Here is a 20,873-nt window from a genome sequence, read left to right as displayed (position 1 = left end):
ATTAAAGCAGTTCTATTGATTTACACATTACTCACAAATATAGTCATTTAACAACACTAACCTGGAAATAACATCTGAAAATGGAAGGGAGAATTAGAAACTAATCAAATCTATATAAACTTCTCATCAATTTTCTGAAAAGCAGACCTAGAAAATAATGGTAAACAAAATATTTCACTTGGTCAAGGCTAACTCTTCTATATATGTCCTCAATTCCTTTTCTTTTGATAATTGATAATTCTCCCAACTCCACATTGTATATATCTTTCTATTTAGACATTCCTGATTTACTGCCTGAAAATATGATCCACTCCTATGCCTCCAAGACTCAAAGAAAAAAGAAATGTAAATGTACGTACAAAAATAAATTATAATAGTTCTTTGTATAGTATTTTTTTTAATCTGGAAAATTAAGGGGTGCCCATCAACTGAAGGATGACAACAAATTATGGTATATGATATCAGAATGTAATAGAGCCAATGGTAAGAGCCAATAAAAAAGATGGTTTAAAAAAAAAAACCTGGAAAGTCTCCTATGAACTAATGAATAGTGAAATGACCACAAAGAGGAGGACAATCTATAAAACAGCAATATTGTAAAAGTGTCCAATTCTGAAATGGTTAAAAACTTCAATCAATGAGATAACCAATCCAAAGGAACCAAAAAAAAAAAAAAAAAGGAAGCAAGCTATGTATGTATCACCTTATACAGAGGTGACAGATTCAGGACAGAACATACATTTTTGACATAATCACTGTGGAAATTTATTTTTTTTGACTATGAATGCTTGTTTAAAGGAATTTTGTTTTCTCTTTTTTTTTCACTTGGGGGAGAAAAGAAAAAAATGCTTGTTGATTGGGAAAAATAAAAGTTCTTTTTTTAAAACAGAGAAATGTAGGGGGGGAGCCCACATAGTTTACTCTCCTCTATCTCTGAAAAATCTTTCCTTCATTCTGAAATTTACTATCACCCTTGATCCCTCCTCCCTTTCATTGCCAAATTTCTAGTCACCTATACTGGATGCCTCTATTGCCTTATAAACTATGTATGTCTGTTTCACAACACTGTATAATCTGGCTTTTAAATTAATTTTATTCAATGATCTCTTACTTGCTAAAACCAATGACCTTTTCTTCTCAACTTTAACATTTCATCTGGTTCACACAAATCTGTAGCGTACATCTTGCTCCTTATTACCACTTTGAATCCTTATCTTCTTTCAACATATCACCTTCTGATGAAGCCTTCACAGATTCATTCCTATACCTTCTCTCACACCCCTTCTAGTTCCTAATGAACTTGCTCACAAATTTACTTATATATCCTTATCTGTGTACATATTATATTTTCCCAATTTTGTCTTTCTGTTCCTTCTACTAAACTAAAGTAGGTACTTAACATGAATTTGATACATTTTTTAAATGGTTTAACTGGGGAAATTTATGTTTTTTAGTGTAAATGGGCTTAAAATTAAGAGAAAAGGTTGGGGGTTTTTTTGGTGCCTTCTCAAGTCCATTCCCCGAGAGCCAATTTGTGAACAAGTTCACAAAGAAATGAGAGGTAATAAGGAGCAAGATGTATGTTACAGGTTTGTACGAACTAGAAGAAATACACTAACTGAAAACCAAAGAGAATAAAATTTCAGTAAATACATTTAAGCATTCTTTTAAGATGAAAAGAAATTCTGCCCTTTTGATGAAGTGGTGACAGCATAGGAAGTTTATCTGACTGAAAGGACACCAAGCATTATCACTAGAATATCCTAGGATATCACTGTATTATTCTCTTCATTTTGATTCACCAAACTATCCTACTCTTCTTTAAGGGCTCACTGTTACTTACAACAGGATATAAAAACTACAAAAATGTTGTCAAAATATAAAGACTGAATTACCATGATACACTCAAAACATCTGAAATATGGTTGGAACCCCTCCTAATTAGTTTCCTTTGGGAAAGGAGGGGGGGAAAAAACTTCAATATAAGCTGAAGATCCTAAAAAAGCAGAATTTCTTTTTTTGTGGGAGGGAATCTATCTTGAGTTTATTACATTTTGCAAAATAACTTTAAAAATAATACATGAGTACTCAAATATTTTTAAAGACTAATTTCATTCTTTGATCATGCAGACTTATGAAGAGAAGTAACATGAAATGAATAAAGGATTGTCCATTGGGAAATTTATTTGACTAAAAACCCAATTCATACTGGTTAAACTACATCCCCCTCCCCTAAAAAAAAAGGCTTGCAATCCCCAGCAGGCATTCCATTTAAATGGAAGAAGTGCCGCTTATTTCTAACTGAGATTCACTGAAGTGAAATATATTACTCTGAATTTATTTCCTGGCTTTCATCCCAGACACACCATTAAGCAGGGCACCAATTAAGTGTACTTGAGGATATATGGAAACTTCAAGAGATATAACTGAATGAACACAACAAAAAATATCCAAAATCTGTCACTGATGCTGAGGAATAGTTAAATTATATAAAATCTCAGATTAAATCCTAATTGATGTTCCTGTGAAAAAAATTTCTTTCACTTATACACTACAAAGGCATTCATTTGTTTAAAACAATCAACTTCCAAATAGCAGGAAAAAGAAGCTATTTGTTCAATATGATTCATAACTACTTTTTTTTTAACCTTTTTCTGCAAAAGTATACATCTTATACTTGGGCCACCAATTAAGTGTATTTGACTATATGTAGAAACTCCAACAGATACATCTGAATGAACACAATATCCAAAAATTTGTCAGCAATGCTAAGAATCTTTGCTAAAGAATAGTTAAATTATCTAAAAATCTCAGGTCAAATCCTAATTGATATTCCTGTGAAAAAATTTCTTTCACTTATCCTAAATCTAAGGTACATCTATTGTTTATTTACTTATCTGATATACAAAGGCATTTTTTTTTACCTTTTTCTATGAAAGTATGCATCTTATACTCAAGTGACCAATTAAGTATATCTGATTATATGCAGAAACTCCAACTGATTCAGCTGAATGAACACAATAAAAATATCCAAAATTTGTCACTGATGCTGAAGAATAGTTAAATTATCTAAAATCTCAGGTCAAATCCTAACTGATGTCTCTATGAAAAGATTTATTTTACTTATCCTAAATCTAAGGTACATCTATTGTTTAGTTACTTATTTAATATACAAAGGCATTCATTTGTTTGAAACAATCAACTTCCAAATAGTAGGAAAAAGAAGCTATTGGTTCAATATGGTTCATAACTACTTTTTTTTTAACTTTTTCTGTAAAAGTATGCATCTTATACTCACTTTCCCCAATCTCTGTTTATCAAATCATAAATTCATCTTATTTTTACTTTACACAGATCGAGATTTATGTTGAAAACATGGAATTTAAATATAAGATACTCTACTTGTCCACTTGTGTCTGCAGCCTGCTGGAAATGTGTAGCCAATGATGTCTCATCTTGGAAAACTTCATTACACTCCAAACATTTCAGACTATGTCTACAGAGTTTGGAAGGGTCTTCGTCCAGAGGCATAGCCGGAACAATAGGGGTACTGGAGGGAGCAGAGATCACTGTCCCCGTGATGCCGGACTGAATCTTTGTGACATTATGTGGGCCGCCTCCCGTGGAGCTCTGCAAAGTGGAGGATGCTGTGGAAGTATTGCTTGAAGGAGAAGCTATCATTTGATCTGCTGGGACTGGTTTTAAAATTAAATGAGAGCACTGCATCACAACGCCTTTCTCCTTATGTCCACGAGCATGGGAAAGCAGACTGCATTTGTTGTAAAAAACTAAGTTCTTTGTACAATGGTTGCATGTGACTTCAATGCGCACGCTGCGCCGGTCGTAATGCTGAGTCAGACTCTTTTCCAGGGCAAACGAGTCACCGCACTCCAAACACTTGTAACCCCTTGTTGGTAGCGTGATCCCCGCGTTAGCTGGAGGACTGAGGTTCGGGATGTAAACTGGGACTGGGTTGACGCTACTCAGCACCTTGTTGAAAGCTTCCACGACAGAACTCTGCAAAGAGGACACCACCTGGACTCTGGACACCTTCTTTGGCGGCTGTGATGCTGCTGCAGAGATTATTGCCTGCTTTATTTGCTGCTGAGGTTTGGTGAGTACTTGGCGGAGTTCAGAGGTGGCCTGGGCACCTTGAGGCAGAAGATTAAGGTTGGCAAGGTGCACAGTCTTTGGCACAAGTTTAGCATTAGCAAGGCTTGAGGCAGGGACCACCACCGTTTGCTGCTGAATCGCATTGGCAGCTTTGATGATGGCGCTGCTGGCGCTCTGAACAGAAGCAGCAGAGATGACGGTGGCTTTCACCGTGGTGTTGTTAGCGAGCTTCAAATTAATCACCTGGGACCCTGCAGTCTTCACCGCTGAGACAGGAAGGAAGGCGGTCGCCACGGGCTTGATAGTCACCTGTTTGGGGGCCAAGTCTGCCGAGGAAACGGTGTTAGTGACCACGGCGGACTGCAGAGGTGCTCTTGGAGGAGAAGACAAAACCGTGGCAGAAGTCGGCGAGGACAAAAGGGACGTCACGGAAGCTACCATGGAAGGAGTCTGCTCTGAAGATTTTTTTCCTGAGTCCGGGTCGACTTCAGGCAGAACTCTTGTTACTGTCCTCTTGATTTCTCCAGAAGATGTCTTGATGGTTTTTATGCGGACTTTAGGGATTGCTGGTGTGGACCCTGCGGGAGAAGAAGGAGAACCCTTACTGCTATTTTCACTAGAGACACTCCGAGGGCTATCAGGCGGCTTTATGGATGTTTTTTTTGCACCATCAATAAGACTCTGAGACTCAGGGGACTTTTCAACAGCCCGAGGACTGTCATTCATTTCTTTCGGTAGTGGAGAAGGTTCTCTTGAATTGGCCACTGGCTCTTTACAGGTGTCCGTGGCAGCTTTTTTAGCACTCAAGGCTGCAATTGCAGCAATGCATGAAGAAAGCTTAGCTGATGATTTTGCCTTTGACTGGGCAGCACTGGCAACACTGGCTTCATTCTTCTCCGAGCTTAGCTTTCCATCCAATACCCTGTTTTCAAGCAACTTTTCAGAGTTTTCTTTCAATTTATCCTCCACTTTTCTAACCTTGAAGGGCTCATACACACCCAATGCTATAGAATTTGTTTCTGTTTCTCTTTTAATTACTTTGTTTTTGTCTAAGGTGGTAGCAGCAGGAATTCCTGGCTTGATTAAGGTTTCTCCTCCAAGTGCCTTTAGTTTTTCATAGTCCTGTTGGGAAATTGAACCGGTCAGAACATTTGCTCTGAAATTTGAACGAATTTCCTCCTTATCAGGGGGGTCATCGACCTCTATTTTCTCATCTTCATCAAACTCTTCAGCACTTGAGATAGGACTGAACTGATTGAAAGTTGACTCTTTAAGCTTTACCTCAGGGGTTGCTCCATCATCTTTCAGAGACTTTGCTCCATCTTTATTATAACTTTCCAATGTGGATGTTGTCAGGAACCCATTATGTAATCCATTGCCTGTAGAATGGTGGCCATCTTTATCTGTTCCTTCAGAAGAATCAATGTTCCTGACATTTTTGACAATAACACTGACACCGACATCAGAGGATGATGGGGCATGTGAATCCTCATCCACATGAGCATTCTGTTTTATGTGACTCTCGTGGTCATCATGGCCAGACTCAATAGCTGCTTTAGGATCAACCATATCTGGGATGTCAAAAGCTGCAAGAAGATCATCAAAGTCTGGGGTCTTCATATCCCCCATGGTCATGAATTTGTTTAAAAGAGGTTCTGTGAAAAACAAAATTTAATAATTTCATTAGTACTTGAATGAATTATAAATAATTCATTTAGAAATTTAAACCAGCAAATTGATAATTATTAAATACATTTTTTAAGATATTGGAAACTATGCTTACAAGGAGTAGACTTGTAGTCACAAATCCCTAGATTCAAATTGTGATTCTAAAAATTGCAACCTTTTGTAACCTTTTTTAAGGTCACCTGTATGGGACTCGATCTCTTCTCTTATTAAATGAAAGAAAATATCTCATTGATCTTAGATATTTTTTCATCAGTGATATATATGATAAAAAAAATCTAGGTGTGTGATTGGGGAGAGGAGTAGGAGGGAGAAGTCATAAAATAAAAAGCACCTAATACACAATTCCCTCATTGTGCATTTTGTACACTGAAACCCATAGAGCAAAATGGCTTTCCTAAAACAGCTAACGCAGTAAATGGAAGAATTTGAACCTTCTCTCTAAATTTAGCATTTTTTTCCATTACCCCTTCATTCAACTTTAATTATAATTATTAATTGTTCTAATACTGCTACCACAACACTTGTTAGCAGTTCAATTACACAACTATGGTGGTGGGTAGTTAGGTCCTACTGTTCCACTATTTCACCAGTGGAAGCTAATTAGGTTTAAAAAAAAAAAAAGTTTCCTGGAAAAACTATCAGGCAACATGAATCATCAAAACCATTTGCTACTGGCTAAGAAATAGACTAGCTGATCAGTGGAATAGGTTAGGTTCACAAGACAAAATAGTCAATAACTATAGCAATCTAGTGTTTGACAAACCCAAAGACCCCAGCTTTTGGGATAAGAATTCACTATTTGACAAAAAAAAATGCTGGGAAAATTGGAAACTAGTATGGGAGAAACTGGGCATTGACCCACACTTATCACCATATACCAAGATAAGGTCAAAATTGGTTCATGATCTAGGCATAAAGAATGATATCATAAATAAAGTAATATTAAGGGGCAGCTAGGTGGCGCAGTGGATAGAGCACCAGCCTTGAATTCAGGAGAACCAGAGTTCAAATCTGGTTTCAGACACTTAACACTCCCCAGCTGTGTGACCCTGGGCAAGTCACTTAACCCCAGCCTCAAAAAAAAAAAAAAAAAAAGCACATAGGATAGTTTATCTCTCAGACTTGTAGAGAAGGAAGGAATTTGTGACCAAAGAAGAATTAGAGATCACTATTGATCACAAAATAGATGATTTTGATTATTTAAGTTAAAAGATTTTGTACAAACAAAACTAATGCAGACAAGAGTAGAAGGGAAGCAATAAACTTGGAAAACATTTTTACATTCAAAGGTTCTGATAAAGGCCTCATTTCCAAAATATATGGAGAATTAACTCAAATTTGTAAGAAATCAAGCCATTCTCCAACTGATAAATGGTCAAAGGATATGAACAGACAATTTTCAGATGAAGAAATTGAAACTATTTCTAGTCATATGAAAAGGTGCTCCAAATCACTATTGATCAGAGAAATGCAAATTAAGACAATTGTGAGATATCACTATATGTCTCTCAGATTGGCTAAGATGACAGGAAAAGACAAGGATGAAGGTTGGAGGGATGTGGGAAAACTGGGACACTGATACATTGTTGGTGGAGCTGGAGAGCAATTTGGAACTATGCCCCAAAAGTTATCAAACTGTGCATACCCTTTGATCCAGCAGTGCTGCTACTGGGCTTATATCCCAAAGAGATCTTAAAGGAGGGAAAGGAACCCATATGTGCAAAAATGTTTGTGGAAGCCCTTTTTGTAGTAATAGCAGGCTAAAAACTGGAAACTGAATGGATGCCCATCAATTGGAGAATGACTGAATAAATTATGGCATATGAATGTTATGGAATATTATTGTTCTGTAAGAAACAACCAATAGGATGATTTCAGAGAGACCTACAGAGACTATATAATGATGAATTCTGATGGACATGGCTCTCCTCTTCAACAATGAGTTGATTTGAACCAGTTCCAGTCGTTCAGTGATGAAGAGAGCCATCTACACCCAAAAAGAGGACTACGGGAACTGAGTGTGGATCACAACATAGCATTTTTACTCTGTTATTGTTTGCTTGCATTTTGCTTTCTTTCTCAGGTTTTTTCCTTCTTGATCTGATTTTCCTTGTGCAGCAAGATAACTGTATAAACATATATATATATATATATATATATATATATATATATATATATACATTTAATATATTTTTATATTTTAATATATACATCTAATATATTTTTAACATATTTAACATGTACTGGATTACCTGCCATCTAGGGGAGAAGGGGGAAATTTGGAACAAATTACAAGGGTCAATGTTGAAAAAATTATACATGTATATGTTTTATAAATAAAAAGCTATAATAAAAAATTTAAAAATTAAAAATAAAACAACAATCAATTAAGGATTTCCATCCTCATTCATATTACACAGAAAGAAGTCAATAAAATTTATATCTCTTAATAAAATTAAACATTATCTAGGTAGCTAGGTAGGAATGTAGAGCACTGACCATGGCCTCACAATAACTTAAGTTCTAACCCTATCTCAAATATGTACTAACTATATATATATATAAGCCTGGGCAAATCACTTAATCTCTATTGGTCTCAGTTTTCTCCATCTGTAAAATGGGGGTAATAAAAGCATATACTTCCCAGGGTTTCACTAAAAACAAAATGAGATGACATTTGAAAGTATTCTGCAAACTTTATATATATATATTAGTTTAGGTTAGCACTATATGTAGTTGTGCAATCCAACTCTTCATGACCTCATTTGGGGATTTTCTTGGAAAAGATATTGGAGTGATTTGCTATTTCCTTTTCCAGTGCATTTTAGATACAAGGAATTGAAGCAAATAGTGTTCACTGATGTGTCCTGAGTCACAGAGCTAGTAAGTATCAGAGATTGGATTTGAAATCATGAAGGTGATTCTTCCTGATTCCAGGTCCAGTGTTCTATCCACTGGGTTATCTAGCATTTTATAAGTTAGAATAAATTATATTAGAGGTCTAGACTTGCAGTCATTAACCCCTAGGTTCAAATCCTACTTCTTAAATTTACCAGTTTAGTAATCTTGGATATTATAAAACTGCTAGTAATTATTCCTATCTATTATTCTGGGGAAAAAATAGATCCTTTTTTCTTTATATTTTTCCCCTGGGTTTTCTTTTTCCCCTTTAAATACAATCAGAACAAGTCATGGTTGCTCCTAGGAAGAAGAAAAAAGTTTTCCCTCCACCCTTCTCCTTTCCTATTAAGTACAAATAACAAGCTGACTTTCCACCTGCCCTCAAATTATCACTCAGCTGACAGAGATGAACTTCTGACTTAAATGGAAGCTGAGAAAAGCCCCTTCCATAATTGATTTTCAGCATGTGAAAATGGGCACCCAAGAAGAGCTATCACTATACACTTCTTGGCTAAGAGGGAAAGACAGATTAGGAGTTGCCAACTTTTTGTGAAGAGTTATTTTCCATTTCCTTAAAACTGTGAGTCCATAGAAGTGGGGAAGGAAAGAGGTTTTTTAGAGCAAAGTCTTTGGAAAGTGAAATATTTAGCAGGAGCCGAAGAGAGTGTTGACTATCTAAATCCCTGAGTGAAGAAGAGGAGAAAGCTTAGCTTCTGAATGCCCTTTGCTTTTCTTCAACTTTGTAATCCTAAAATAATCATGGAGAATGCAGCAATAGGACTAGTCACTTATAGGAAAACACTGGAGATTTTGATCTACTGGCCAGGAATTCCAAATTATCTAAATATTAAGGTTTATTCCAGAGTTAAAATTCTACCATTTTCCCTACTCAAGATATTAGGAGAAAAAACATCATTGAAAGATAAAATATTTACAAATGAAAGTAAAAGTGAATGAAGAAAAGGATACAGATAAGGCAGTGCAGGTACAATATTGACATCATCATATAAAAAATAATATGTATATTTAAAAAACAAGCTGTGAACACTGGAATCATATATAATCTACTTTTTGCTATGCTTTGTGTATTCCAAGTCTGATATTATTTTAAAAACTTTTTAAAGTTTAAAGTCCTTTAAAAAAGGACACCATACTTTGAGAGAACTGTTTTCAAATCCTATCTCTAATATTTACACCTGATTTACTATAGTAACAAATGTAGAAAGAGCAGAAGGAAAATAAGCACATTAAAGCATAAATGTATCATTTTTCAAGTACTCTAAATATAAACATCCAGTGACATAGAAGGCATATGCTAGACAAAGATAACTGGTGATGCTTTACATAGCTTCCAAAAGAAAGTGAGAGCTCTTGCAGAAGGTAAACTTTTCCAGGTGTTTCTATTCCCAAATGACATTTTGTTGACTGAATAAAATCCAATATACTATAGGGATACTTCCTACAGAAAATCCACAGAAAATGAGAGAACAGTGTAATGTTCCGAAAGAAAAACCAAGCAAAATATATAATTTCTACTATGTAGTCAGATTGACACTTCAATGAGGCAGTCCATCAGTGCTGATGTTTTAGACCAGTGGTCCTCAAACCTTTTAAATAGGGGGCCAGTTCACTGTCCCTCAGACTGTTGGAGGGCTGGACTATAATAAAAACAAAAACTCACACTCTGTCCTCTATCTCTGCCCCTCAGCCCATTTGCCATAACCTGGCAGGCCACATAATCGTCCTCAGTGGGCTGCATCTGACCTGCGGGTCGTAGTTTGAGAACCCCTGTTTTAGACTTTATAACCATAATGGGCAAGGAGCTGGGTCTAGAACTGATGAGTCAGGCAAGAGGAGAGAGCTGGAATGAATCTGGGCTCTTAACTTTTACTTTATATCAAAACAAAACAGAAGAAATATTTTTTAACACTAAGCAGAGTGACATTTATTATCTATGTTTTATTGTATTAAATATTTCCAATCACATTTTAATCTGGTCCTGACTACACTCAGAAGTGTTCTGGATTGAGGGTGATAAGTGATCTGACTTGGATCATTCCTTTCTCAATAACCAATGTGTCATACTTAATTTTGCACTAGAAACTACTGATATGTTTTCTTCTACATTTCCTCCAATATATTTATTAATTTTAAAACATGTATTTATATATATATATACATATTCTACACATATATGAAATAACATTAAAGTTTCATGAATAAATTATACCTGAAAATATGTGCTTATTCAATAAGCATTGTTAAGCACCTACTATATGCAGAAACTATGCTGATGCTTAGGATAATAGTGAGGGGTAATGAGGCATAATAAATAAGACAATGGATATAGAGCAGATTGCAAATCTTAAAGTACAATGTAAAACAGTTATTATTATTATTGTTATCATTTTTTACTGCATAGCACAAACCAAACTTTCCAATCTGATGATGACTTCATTTCCATAAACCTGTACTTCTTGCTTGACTAAGGGCAAGCAATGTTTTGTAGTAGAAATGCAGAGGTGTGCTGGCAAATGTAGGTTAAAACATACATATACACATTCAAATTTAATCTACATAATTAATATCTTTTTATAATCTAAAACAATCAAACAAAAACAATAAAGGAAGCCCTGATTTGGAGTGATTGCTGAAGTACAAAATGCTTACATTAAAAAACAACTGTCTTTTATACAGTTAGAGCTGACTTCAACACACTCTTGATACACGAGAAGGTGGGGAACTCTCCTTTTCTCAAAAAATCTTAGATTCTACATGGGGAAAAAACATATCTGCAAAAAAAGTAAATTATGTGCCCAATTTACACACACACACACACACACACACACACACGCATATATATATATAAAGTTACATTATATACATGTAATTCAAGGAAGAGAAACATGATCAACTGGAGTAATCAGAAAAATATTTTCACATAAAATTGCTAAAAAACCTGAGCTTTGAAGGGCACTAGGAATTCTGAGGGCATAAGGAAAAAGGACTACCTCAGGGATAGCCCAGAAAAAAAATGGCATAAAGATGGAATGTCATATAGGATAAGCAAGGGAATTCAGAGAGCAATGTAAAATGGGAGAAAATGTAATCAGACTAGAGAGGAAGGCTGGAGACAGGCTGTGAAGACTTTTTTGTATTGTCTTTAAGAAGTAACATGGGTAATGTGAATGAGGTAAAACTCCCCTCATAAAGAGGAAAGCAGTTTAGCAGACTGGATAAAAGTCAGAATCCTACTATATGTTGTTTTACAGGAAAACACACCTGAAAACAGGGTGATTACATTCAAACTAAAAAGTAAAAGCAGAATCTACTATGCTTCAGGTGAAGCCAAAAAAGCAGGGGTAGCCATCCTCATCTCAGATCAAGCAAAAGCAAAAATTGATCTAATTAAAAGAGATAAGGAAGAGCATTATATCTTGCTAAAGGGTAGCAAAGATATGAAGCAGCATCAATACTAAACATATATGCACCAAGTGGCACAGCATCTAAATTCTTAAAAGAGAAATTAAGAGAGCTGCAAAAAGAAATAGACAGCAAAACTATAATAGTGGGAGATCTCAACCTTGCACTCTCAGAATTAGATAAATCAAACCACAAAAATAAATAAGAAAGAAGTCAAAGAGGTAAATAGAATACTAGAAAAGTTTGATATGATAGATCTTTGGCGAAAGCTAAATGGAGACAGAAAGGAGTATACTTTCTTCTCAGCCAGTTTCATGGAAACCTATATAAAAATTGATCATATACTAGGACATAAAAACCTCAAAATCAAATGCAGTAAGGCAGAAATAGTAAAATGCATCCTTTTTCAGACCCACAATGTAATTAAAAATTACATTTAATAAAAAGCCAGGGGAAAATAGACCAAAAAATAATTGGAAACTAAATAATCTTATACTAAAGAATGATTGGGGTAAAAACAGCAAATCATAGACATAATTAATAACTTCACCCAAGAAAATGACAATAATGAGACATCATACCAAAATGTGTGGGATACAGCCAAAGCAGTAATAAGGGGAAGTTTTATATCTCTAGAGGTCTACTTGCATAAAATAGAGAAAGAGAGGGTCAACGAATTGGGCTTACAACTAAAATTGCTAGAAAAGGAATAAATTAAAAACCCCCAAACACGAAACTTGAAATTCTAAAAATAAAAGGTGAGATTAATAAAATTGAAAGTAAAAAAAAAATTACTGAATTAATTAACAAAACTAAGAGTTGATTCTATGAAAAAACCAACAAAATAGACAAACCTTTTGTAAATATGATTAAAAAAGGGAAAGAGAAAAAGCAAATTGTTAGTCTTGAAAATGAAAAGGGAGAACTCACCACTAATGAAGAGGAAATTAAAACAATAGTTAGGAGCTACTTTTGCTCAACTTTATGCCAATAAATTTGATAATTTAAATGAAATGGAAGAATACCTTCAAAAATATAGCTTGCCCAAATTAAACAGAGGAAGAAGTAAGTAGTCTAAATAGTCCCCACTTCAGAAAAAGAAATAGAACAAGCTATTAACCAACTCCCTAAGAAAAAATCCTCAGGACCAGATAGATTTACATGTGAATTCTACCAAACATTTAAAGAACAACTAACTCCAATGCTATATAAACTATTTGAAAAAATAGGGATTGAAGGAGTCCTACCAAATTCCTTTTATGACACAGACATGGTACTGATACCTAAACCAGGTAGATTGAAAACTGAGAAAGAAAACTATAGACCAATCTCCTTAATGAATATTGATGCTAAAATCTTAAGTAAGATATTAGCAAAAAGACTTCAGAAAATCATCCCCAGGATAATACACTATGATCAAGTAGGATTTATACCAGAAATGCAGGGTTGGTTTAATATTAGGAAAACTATTAGTATAATTGACCATATTAATAATCAAATGAATAAAAACCATATGATCATCTCAATAGATGCAGAAAAAGCATTTGATAAAATCCAACATCCATTCCTACTAAAAACTCTTGAGAGTATAGGAATAACTGGATTATTCCTTAAAATAATAAGAAGCATATATTTAAAACTGTCAGTAAACATCATATGTAATGGAGATAAATTGGAACCTTTCCCTGTAAGATCAGGAGTGAAACAAGGTTGCCCACTATCACCATTACTATTCAATATAGTACTAGAAACACTAGCCTCGGCAATAAGAGCTGAGAAAGAGATTCAAGGAATGAAGAGTTGGAAATGAGGAAATCAAACTATCACTCCTGAATAGGAAGTACACTGCCCTACACCTCCATGCCAGTAACAAAAATTATTGCTAATATAAAAAACAAACAGCTCCATAATACCTGGAAGCAGGAATTTCACAAGGACTACATTAATATCTTGAAGAAATAGAATTTTTAAAAAATGAAACAAAACTCTTAAGAAATGGAAGGAGAATAAGGAGGTTAGAACAGAGTGGTATGCCTTATCCAAGACATGAACTTGCTGAAAATTAGAATAAACAAAATAGAGATCAATGCTTCCATAACAAAGTGAAAATACTAGAACAAAATCAGAAGACTGAAAAAATAGAAGAAAATATAAAGTATCTACTACAAAAACAAACAAACAAACCCAAACAACTAAACTGGAAAAGAGAAAAAAGTAATATAATTTAAGACTCACTAGCCATTCTGAAAGTCTCAATTTAAATTAAAAAAAAAAACAACTGGACAGTGAGAAAGTCTGTATATATGATTATAGATATACACATACATAAATATATATTCTTCTCAGATATTAGAACTATAGGGCTAAGTAAAGCTTGGTTTATAATTAAAGTTTCTAATTATACTCAGTTTATGAAATTAGTTCCTTCTTTATAAAATCATTTATGAAAACTGAATAAGAGTTATTACAGAATTTCAAATAATTCATAGTGTTGGACCTCTACCAAGTAAGAACCAGAGAAAAGTCAAATACTCAGTAAGTATAGTACCCAGAATATCCCACGAGAAGGTGAATACATAAGAAAAAAATTTTTTTACAATAATGAAAAAAAAACAAACATATTAAATAACATATGGGGAGAAAAACCCTAGTAAGCAATAAGCTATGTTAAGCTAACTACTGGTTGTTTTTACATAGAATCAAGGTACTTTGAAAAGGCTTCAAACAACATGTGAATACATGGGACACTAATTTGGATTTTTATGGCATCAACAATTACTTATCCATTCCATTGACATCCTTGATGGTTATTATGGAAGAGGAAGAAAAAAAAAAAGGGGGAAAAAATATAGGCAGGGAAGAAAAATGAAAAAAATGGTCATACTACTACATCATCTAATAATCTTTAATTTGTGGTCCTTAATAATAAAAATAAATAAATAACTTCCATTTTGTAGTCCTTAAAGCTCTCTTCAAACAACCATTTGGAGGGCTGAAAAGTCAAGCATTCCCATTGTCATTTGAGACTCAGAAAAACCCCAGCTAACAGAACTAGATGAATGCAGGTCTCCTCTTTCCAAGTTCAATGCTCTTTCTACAATAACCTTCTGCTCATCTCTTTTGTGTTGGAATTGTCTAAAGAGCCTTCCCCCTTTCCTTTAAAACATTATCTGAAACCACTGATGAAATTATTGGAAATAGTTATTGCTTTGGGTAAATTAGATTCCACTCCCCTACCTGCTTTCAGCTGGGATTCCTGGTATGGACCCTGGGAACTGAAGCCACTCACTCCAGCTGCTGGCAGCAAAGCTGGGGAAGGGGCAGCATCAAAAAAGCCCCATAAGGGGAGGGAGAGATCAGCAAAAGGATCCACTTATGTTAAATAAAAACTGGCTGCCAAGCCCAAGGCTAAGTTCATAGATCCATGCAAGAAGAATATTGATTTTGATAGCACACTGCATAGAAAAACTCTTTATAATGAGAGAAATTTAGGATCTGGCAACAAGGAGAGATGTACTACTGAACTTGAACCTGTGTCAAAGATGGCACCCTAGGACATCCAGCTCCTATTTATCATTATCAGAGTAAAGAGGTCCTTATTTGTGCACTGAGCAAAGCCATTTCCATCTGGCTGCAGTGCACTTCACAATCTACTTTTCTACAAATTGTATCTCTTGGAAGAAAGGAGAAAGGAAAAACAGGATGAGGATTAGTGAACCAAACCAGGGAAGAAAAATAATGAAACATCTTGGAAAGATGGAAGGTCTACAAATGGAGTTTCAGTGGTTTTGAGAAATAGGTGTTGGCTTCTTTCACTGACCTAAGTTTTAGCTATAAACCAAAAATGCTTAACAGACATAATGATCTGAGTGTACCAGCCAATTTAGAAGGTATCACATTGTCTGAAACACAAGAAGATTGCTTTTCTGAAGGTTGTTTCATATCTCTGGGTTTATATAATCAGTGTAATAAATACTACTATCTGTAACCTCACCCTTCTTTTTTGGTTTTTAGAAATGTTCTTCAGACCCACAATCATAATGTCCTATTACCCTTTCCTTTCCCACATTCTGGAAGTCAAAATCAAGTTTTCCTTTTGGAAAGAAATGCTTAATGTTCTCATTTAATTTTTGAAAAGCTGTATCTAATATAAAGGAAAATGTTGATAGTTATTTGTGAATTTCCCTACATGCTATTGTTCTAATTGTTTCTTTTTAAATCATTACAAAAATAAAATGTGGATTTTCTTTAAGAAAAAACAATCCTGAGTTTCTTAGCAATTTCCTTTCTAGAAAGAATGTTTGAGTTACTAAATCATAATCAGTCTTCTAATCTATCTGTATCTAACAAAACACATTTTACCCCAAAGCATCAAGTGCTGTTATTTTTATTTGGGTATAAACTCTATAAAAATGGTCTACCATTTCACAAAATAAGATGTTTATTTGTATAATTTATCCAACAGCTTTGAATAGCTCTGCAAGCACATGCACATACATAAATTTAGACTGGTACAATTTACAGTAAAGGAAGAAGGAGCTTACGTCATTTTTCCAGTGTCACATGGTAATTCTATCTGCCATAGAAGGTAATAAAATGAAAACCTCTATAATCCTTTCCATCACCTGCCATAATCATCAAAAACATAATCTTACTCTGTCTCTGTCTCTGTCTCTGACTCTTTCAATAAAGCTGCCAACCCCAAAATTAACCCCCTTTATCTTACACCCTAGTAAAGAACCATTCCTCACAGAATCCATTCTAAATTCCAGCTGAAAAAAGTTAAGCAAAGGTAAAAGACATAGCCATGAAAGAAGAAACTGGGATAGAAACTGCCCTCCTTATGCTGATAATGCTATATATATATAAAATAATAATTCCATAAAATAATGATAGTGTTAAAGCAGGGGCCATACTCTGGCCAGAGTATACTCTGGGGAGACAGTGCTTTTCTTGTCACTATTTCATTTCTAGAAACATCTGGCTGGCTGAATCTTTTCAGTGTCTACTTTTTTTCCATTGAACTATTTTAAAAAATTCTCTTAACAGTTAGTTTTAATAGATTTTACTATATAGATTTTCCTTATTTTTTTTCTAATAGCAGCTTTAGCTATTTTTAATTCACATATCCACATGAAAATACCCATCTAAAATCATACATTCAGAGCATTTTATATTTTTAAGTTTTCTTCAAAAAAGAATAGAATAAACCCCAGTGATTATTTTTAAAAAAGATAGATGATAGGGGACAAGAAACAGTGTTTTCTTGAATTATTGGATTTTAACAAGTGTCTTTTTCTATATAAAACTTTAATTCTTTTCTTCATCGTCCACCCCCATTTCCTTCTTACTCTCTTCAATGTTCAGAACTCTCATTCCTGCTTCATTTATCAAAGGCTAACTCAAATGAGGAGTAAAATTAATTTCTACCCTATTCTTTGTTCCCATCTGCCCCTAGCCCACCTAAATCAGACTGAATTGCTAACTTAGGGGAAAGATCTACTCACTGAATATCCATCTGAAGCACTAAGTCAGGAAAGCTACTTGTGCAGTGGCTCTGCTTCCTTCTTCTCAGCTTTTCCTAGCCCAGCTGAGAACAGATGTCAGTTCTGTTGCCAAATGAAAAATAACTGACCGGCTACATCCCTGGAGCAGCTGTAGTGAACTATGGCTGCAGTGCTCTAAAGAAAAAAAAAGGTTATGGGTGGCCCTGAAATAGTTCCACTCAAAGCTGCTGTTCCTCTAGTATATGTGTGTATGTATATATATGTGTGTGTGTGCAAGTATACATAAATTTGTATATGTGTGTGCATATGTACACATATATAAAGTATGTCTGGACAATAGCAAGTACTTTTTAAAATTATTATTATTATATAGATTTGTGTGTGTATACACACACACACACACAGAGTAAACATTTTTGGTAAGCTCCTTGCCTCCCTAAAAGTGGCTTGTTACTCGGTCATGTCTGTCTCTTCATGACCCCATTTAGAGTTTTCTTGGCAGAAATACTGCAATGATTTGCCATTTCCATCTTAAACTCATTTTACATATGAGGAAGTAAAGCAAATGGGTTAAATGACTTACTCAGGATCATACAGTTAAGAAATCTCTGAGTCGAACTCAGAGAAAATGAGTCTTCCTGCCTCCAAGACCAACAAACATTCTATCCATGGTACCATCTAGCAGACCCCCCCAAAAGTGAATAAGGACAGTGAAATTTTTTATTTATTTATTATCTTAAAGAATTAATTTATGGATCACTTGAGGACTTCACAGAAGCTACAGGGAAAAGAATGTTGTTTTCATTTTTTCTTAAATCACAAATACAATGAGATCTGGGTTTTCTGCTCCAGTTAGTGAGTGCTAAAAAAAGAAACTGACTTCCATCTTTTCTGCTTGCCTATGGCCAACCAGTCATTTTCTAGTCATATGAAAGCAGCTGGTATCCCACAGGATTACACACCTTCAGTTCCATGCCTCTTCTTACCTCTCTCATATTTCAACCCTTGCTGGAGTAGACAGGTACATAAAGAGTCCAGTAACCTAATCTTGCTTAACCACCTACAATACTGATTTATGTGACATATAATTCAACTGAACAAGTATTTATTTATAAAGCTTCAGACACATGCAAAGCACTGTGCCTTATAGAGCTTTGGAAAAGACAGATTTAGAAGATACAATCTATAATCTCATGGATCTTACAATCTACTGGAAACAAAGAAAATGACTCACTGAATCTTCACAAATCAATAAAAAAGTTGTTTTTGTAACTAATGTCATTTTTGCTTTGTTTTGTTTTTCTTTTGAAATACCAGTCTCCTCCCAATGACACTATAAAATTGCAGATCATGTAGTACCAGAACACCACTGTTGATGGCAAAAGATCTTTACTCAGCTTTGGACCTTTGGGACACATGGCTACCACTGAATACTTATTAATTAAACCTATTCTCTAAGGGAAAAAAAAAGTCCAAAGAGGTAGAGTTTGCCCATGTCTTTGGAAATTTCTCTGATATGTCATATTTTGGAATGATGATTTATAGTTTTCTGAATCAAAGACAAATTTCACAAGATAAGATATATTTACAAAGTATGGATTCATTTAGCAAACAGAGCTGATTATCAAACAGAATAGTCATTTAAAATATTAGTGCACTTTTCCTACAACTATTCAATCTTTTTTCTATCACTCTCACTAAGGATTCTCTCCTTTCATTCAAAGGTAAATTCAAGAAATACTTCTATTAACTTAAATAATCAAACCCTAATTAGGTTAAGGTGGAGGGGAAAAGGTAATTCTCTTAAGTGAGAAGTCTCTTAATCAACTGGCATCCCTCTCATTTTCCTATCATCACCCCAACTCCATACTAATGGATTCTAGAATTCCTTCCTCAACTTTTACCCAGTTTCTTCAGAAAAAAAAAAAGCCTTTGGTTGGAGGTAAAAAAGAACTTAATGCAAGAGAACTGCATATTATTTCCTCCACTAAAAAGTGAGCTCCTCAGAAAACTGGAAAAGAAATTTTATATCCAAGAGTTCTGATAAAGGCCTCATTTCTAAAATATATGGGGAAGTGACTAAAATTTATAAGAATACAATCCATTCTCCAATTGATAAACCATCAAAGGATATAAATCAGACAATTTTCAGGCAAAGAAATTAAAGCCATTTCTAGTCATATGCAAAAATTCTCTATATCACCATTGATTAGAGAAAAGCAAATTAAGACAATTCTGATGTATCACTGCATACCTCTCAGGTTGACTATGATAGGAAAAGATAATTATAAATGTTAGAGTGGATGTGGGAAAACTGGGACACTAACACATTGTTGGTGGAGTTGTGAACTGATCTTACCATTCTGGAGAGCAGTATGGAACTATGCCTAAAGGGCTATAGGACTGTGCAAAGCCTTTGATCCAGCACTATCTCTGCTGGCTCTGTATCTCAAAGAGATCATAAAAAAGGGAAAAGGACCCACATGTGCAAAAATGTTTTTAACAGTCCTTTTTGTACTGACTAGGAACTGAAAATTGAGTGGATGCCCATCAGATGGAGAATGGCTGAATAAGCTATGGTATATGAATATTATGGAATGATAGAATATTATTGTACTATAAGAAATGATGAGCAAGCTGATTTCAAAAAAGTCTGGAAACACTTACATGAATTGATACTGAGTGAAGTGAGCAGAACCAAGAAATACTGCACACAGTAATAAAATTATATGATAATCAACTGTGATAAACTTGGCTCTTTTCAACAATGAGGTGATTCAAGGCAATTCCAATAGATTTGGAGTATAAAATTCCATGTGCATTTAAAGAAAGAACTATGGAGACAATGTGGATCAAAGCATAGTGTTTTCACCTTTTTGTGGTTTGCTTGGTTTTTTTCTTTCTCATGTTTTTCCCCTTTTGATCTGATTCTTCTTGCACAACATGACAAATATGGAAATATGTTTAGATGAACTGCATATGTTTTACCTATATAGGATTGCTTGCTATCTTGGGGAGGAGAAAGTAAAGAAGAAAAAATAGGAACACAAGGTTTTTGCAAAAGTGAATGTTGAAAATTATCTTTGCATGGTTTTGGAAATACAAAATACTATTTTAAAAAGGGGGTTTCTTGAGAGTAGGGACTATCTTTTGTTTCTTTATACCTCTAGTGCTTAGCACAGTGTCTGACCCATAGCAGATGCATAATAAAATGTTTACTGACCCAAAAAGTTAATTAGG

The 20,873-nt window shown here is 34.6% G+C and overlaps 1 protein-coding gene across 8 annotated transcripts in view; it reads right to left on the bottom strand.

Moving 5' to 3' along the window:
* Positions 1 to 20,873, bottom strand: part of ZNF532 (zinc finger protein 532) — a 115,284-nt gene that overhangs the window by 55,025 nt on the left and 39,386 nt on the right. For all 8 annotated transcript variants that reach the window (XM_074279457.1, XM_074279455.1, XM_074279456.1 and 5 more), the window contains one exon: positions 3,403 to 5,768. In XM_074279457.1, the coding sequence (XP_074135558.1) occupies positions 3,403 to 5,748 (2,346 nt within the window). In that variant the 5' untranslated portion in view covers positions 5,749 to 5,768. The remainder of the gene's footprint in view (positions 1 to 3,402; positions 5,769 to 20,873) is intronic.

This window comes from Sminthopsis crassicaudata, chromosome 1 (genome assembly GCF_048593235.1).
Source record: "Sminthopsis crassicaudata isolate SCR6 chromosome 1, ASM4859323v1, whole genome shotgun sequence".
NCBI classification, from domain to species: Eukaryota; Metazoa; Chordata; class Mammalia; order Dasyuromorphia; family Dasyuridae; genus Sminthopsis; species Sminthopsis crassicaudata.
Note: the sequence above shows the minus strand (reverse complement) of the source record. Positions and strands in the feature narration are given on the sequence as shown.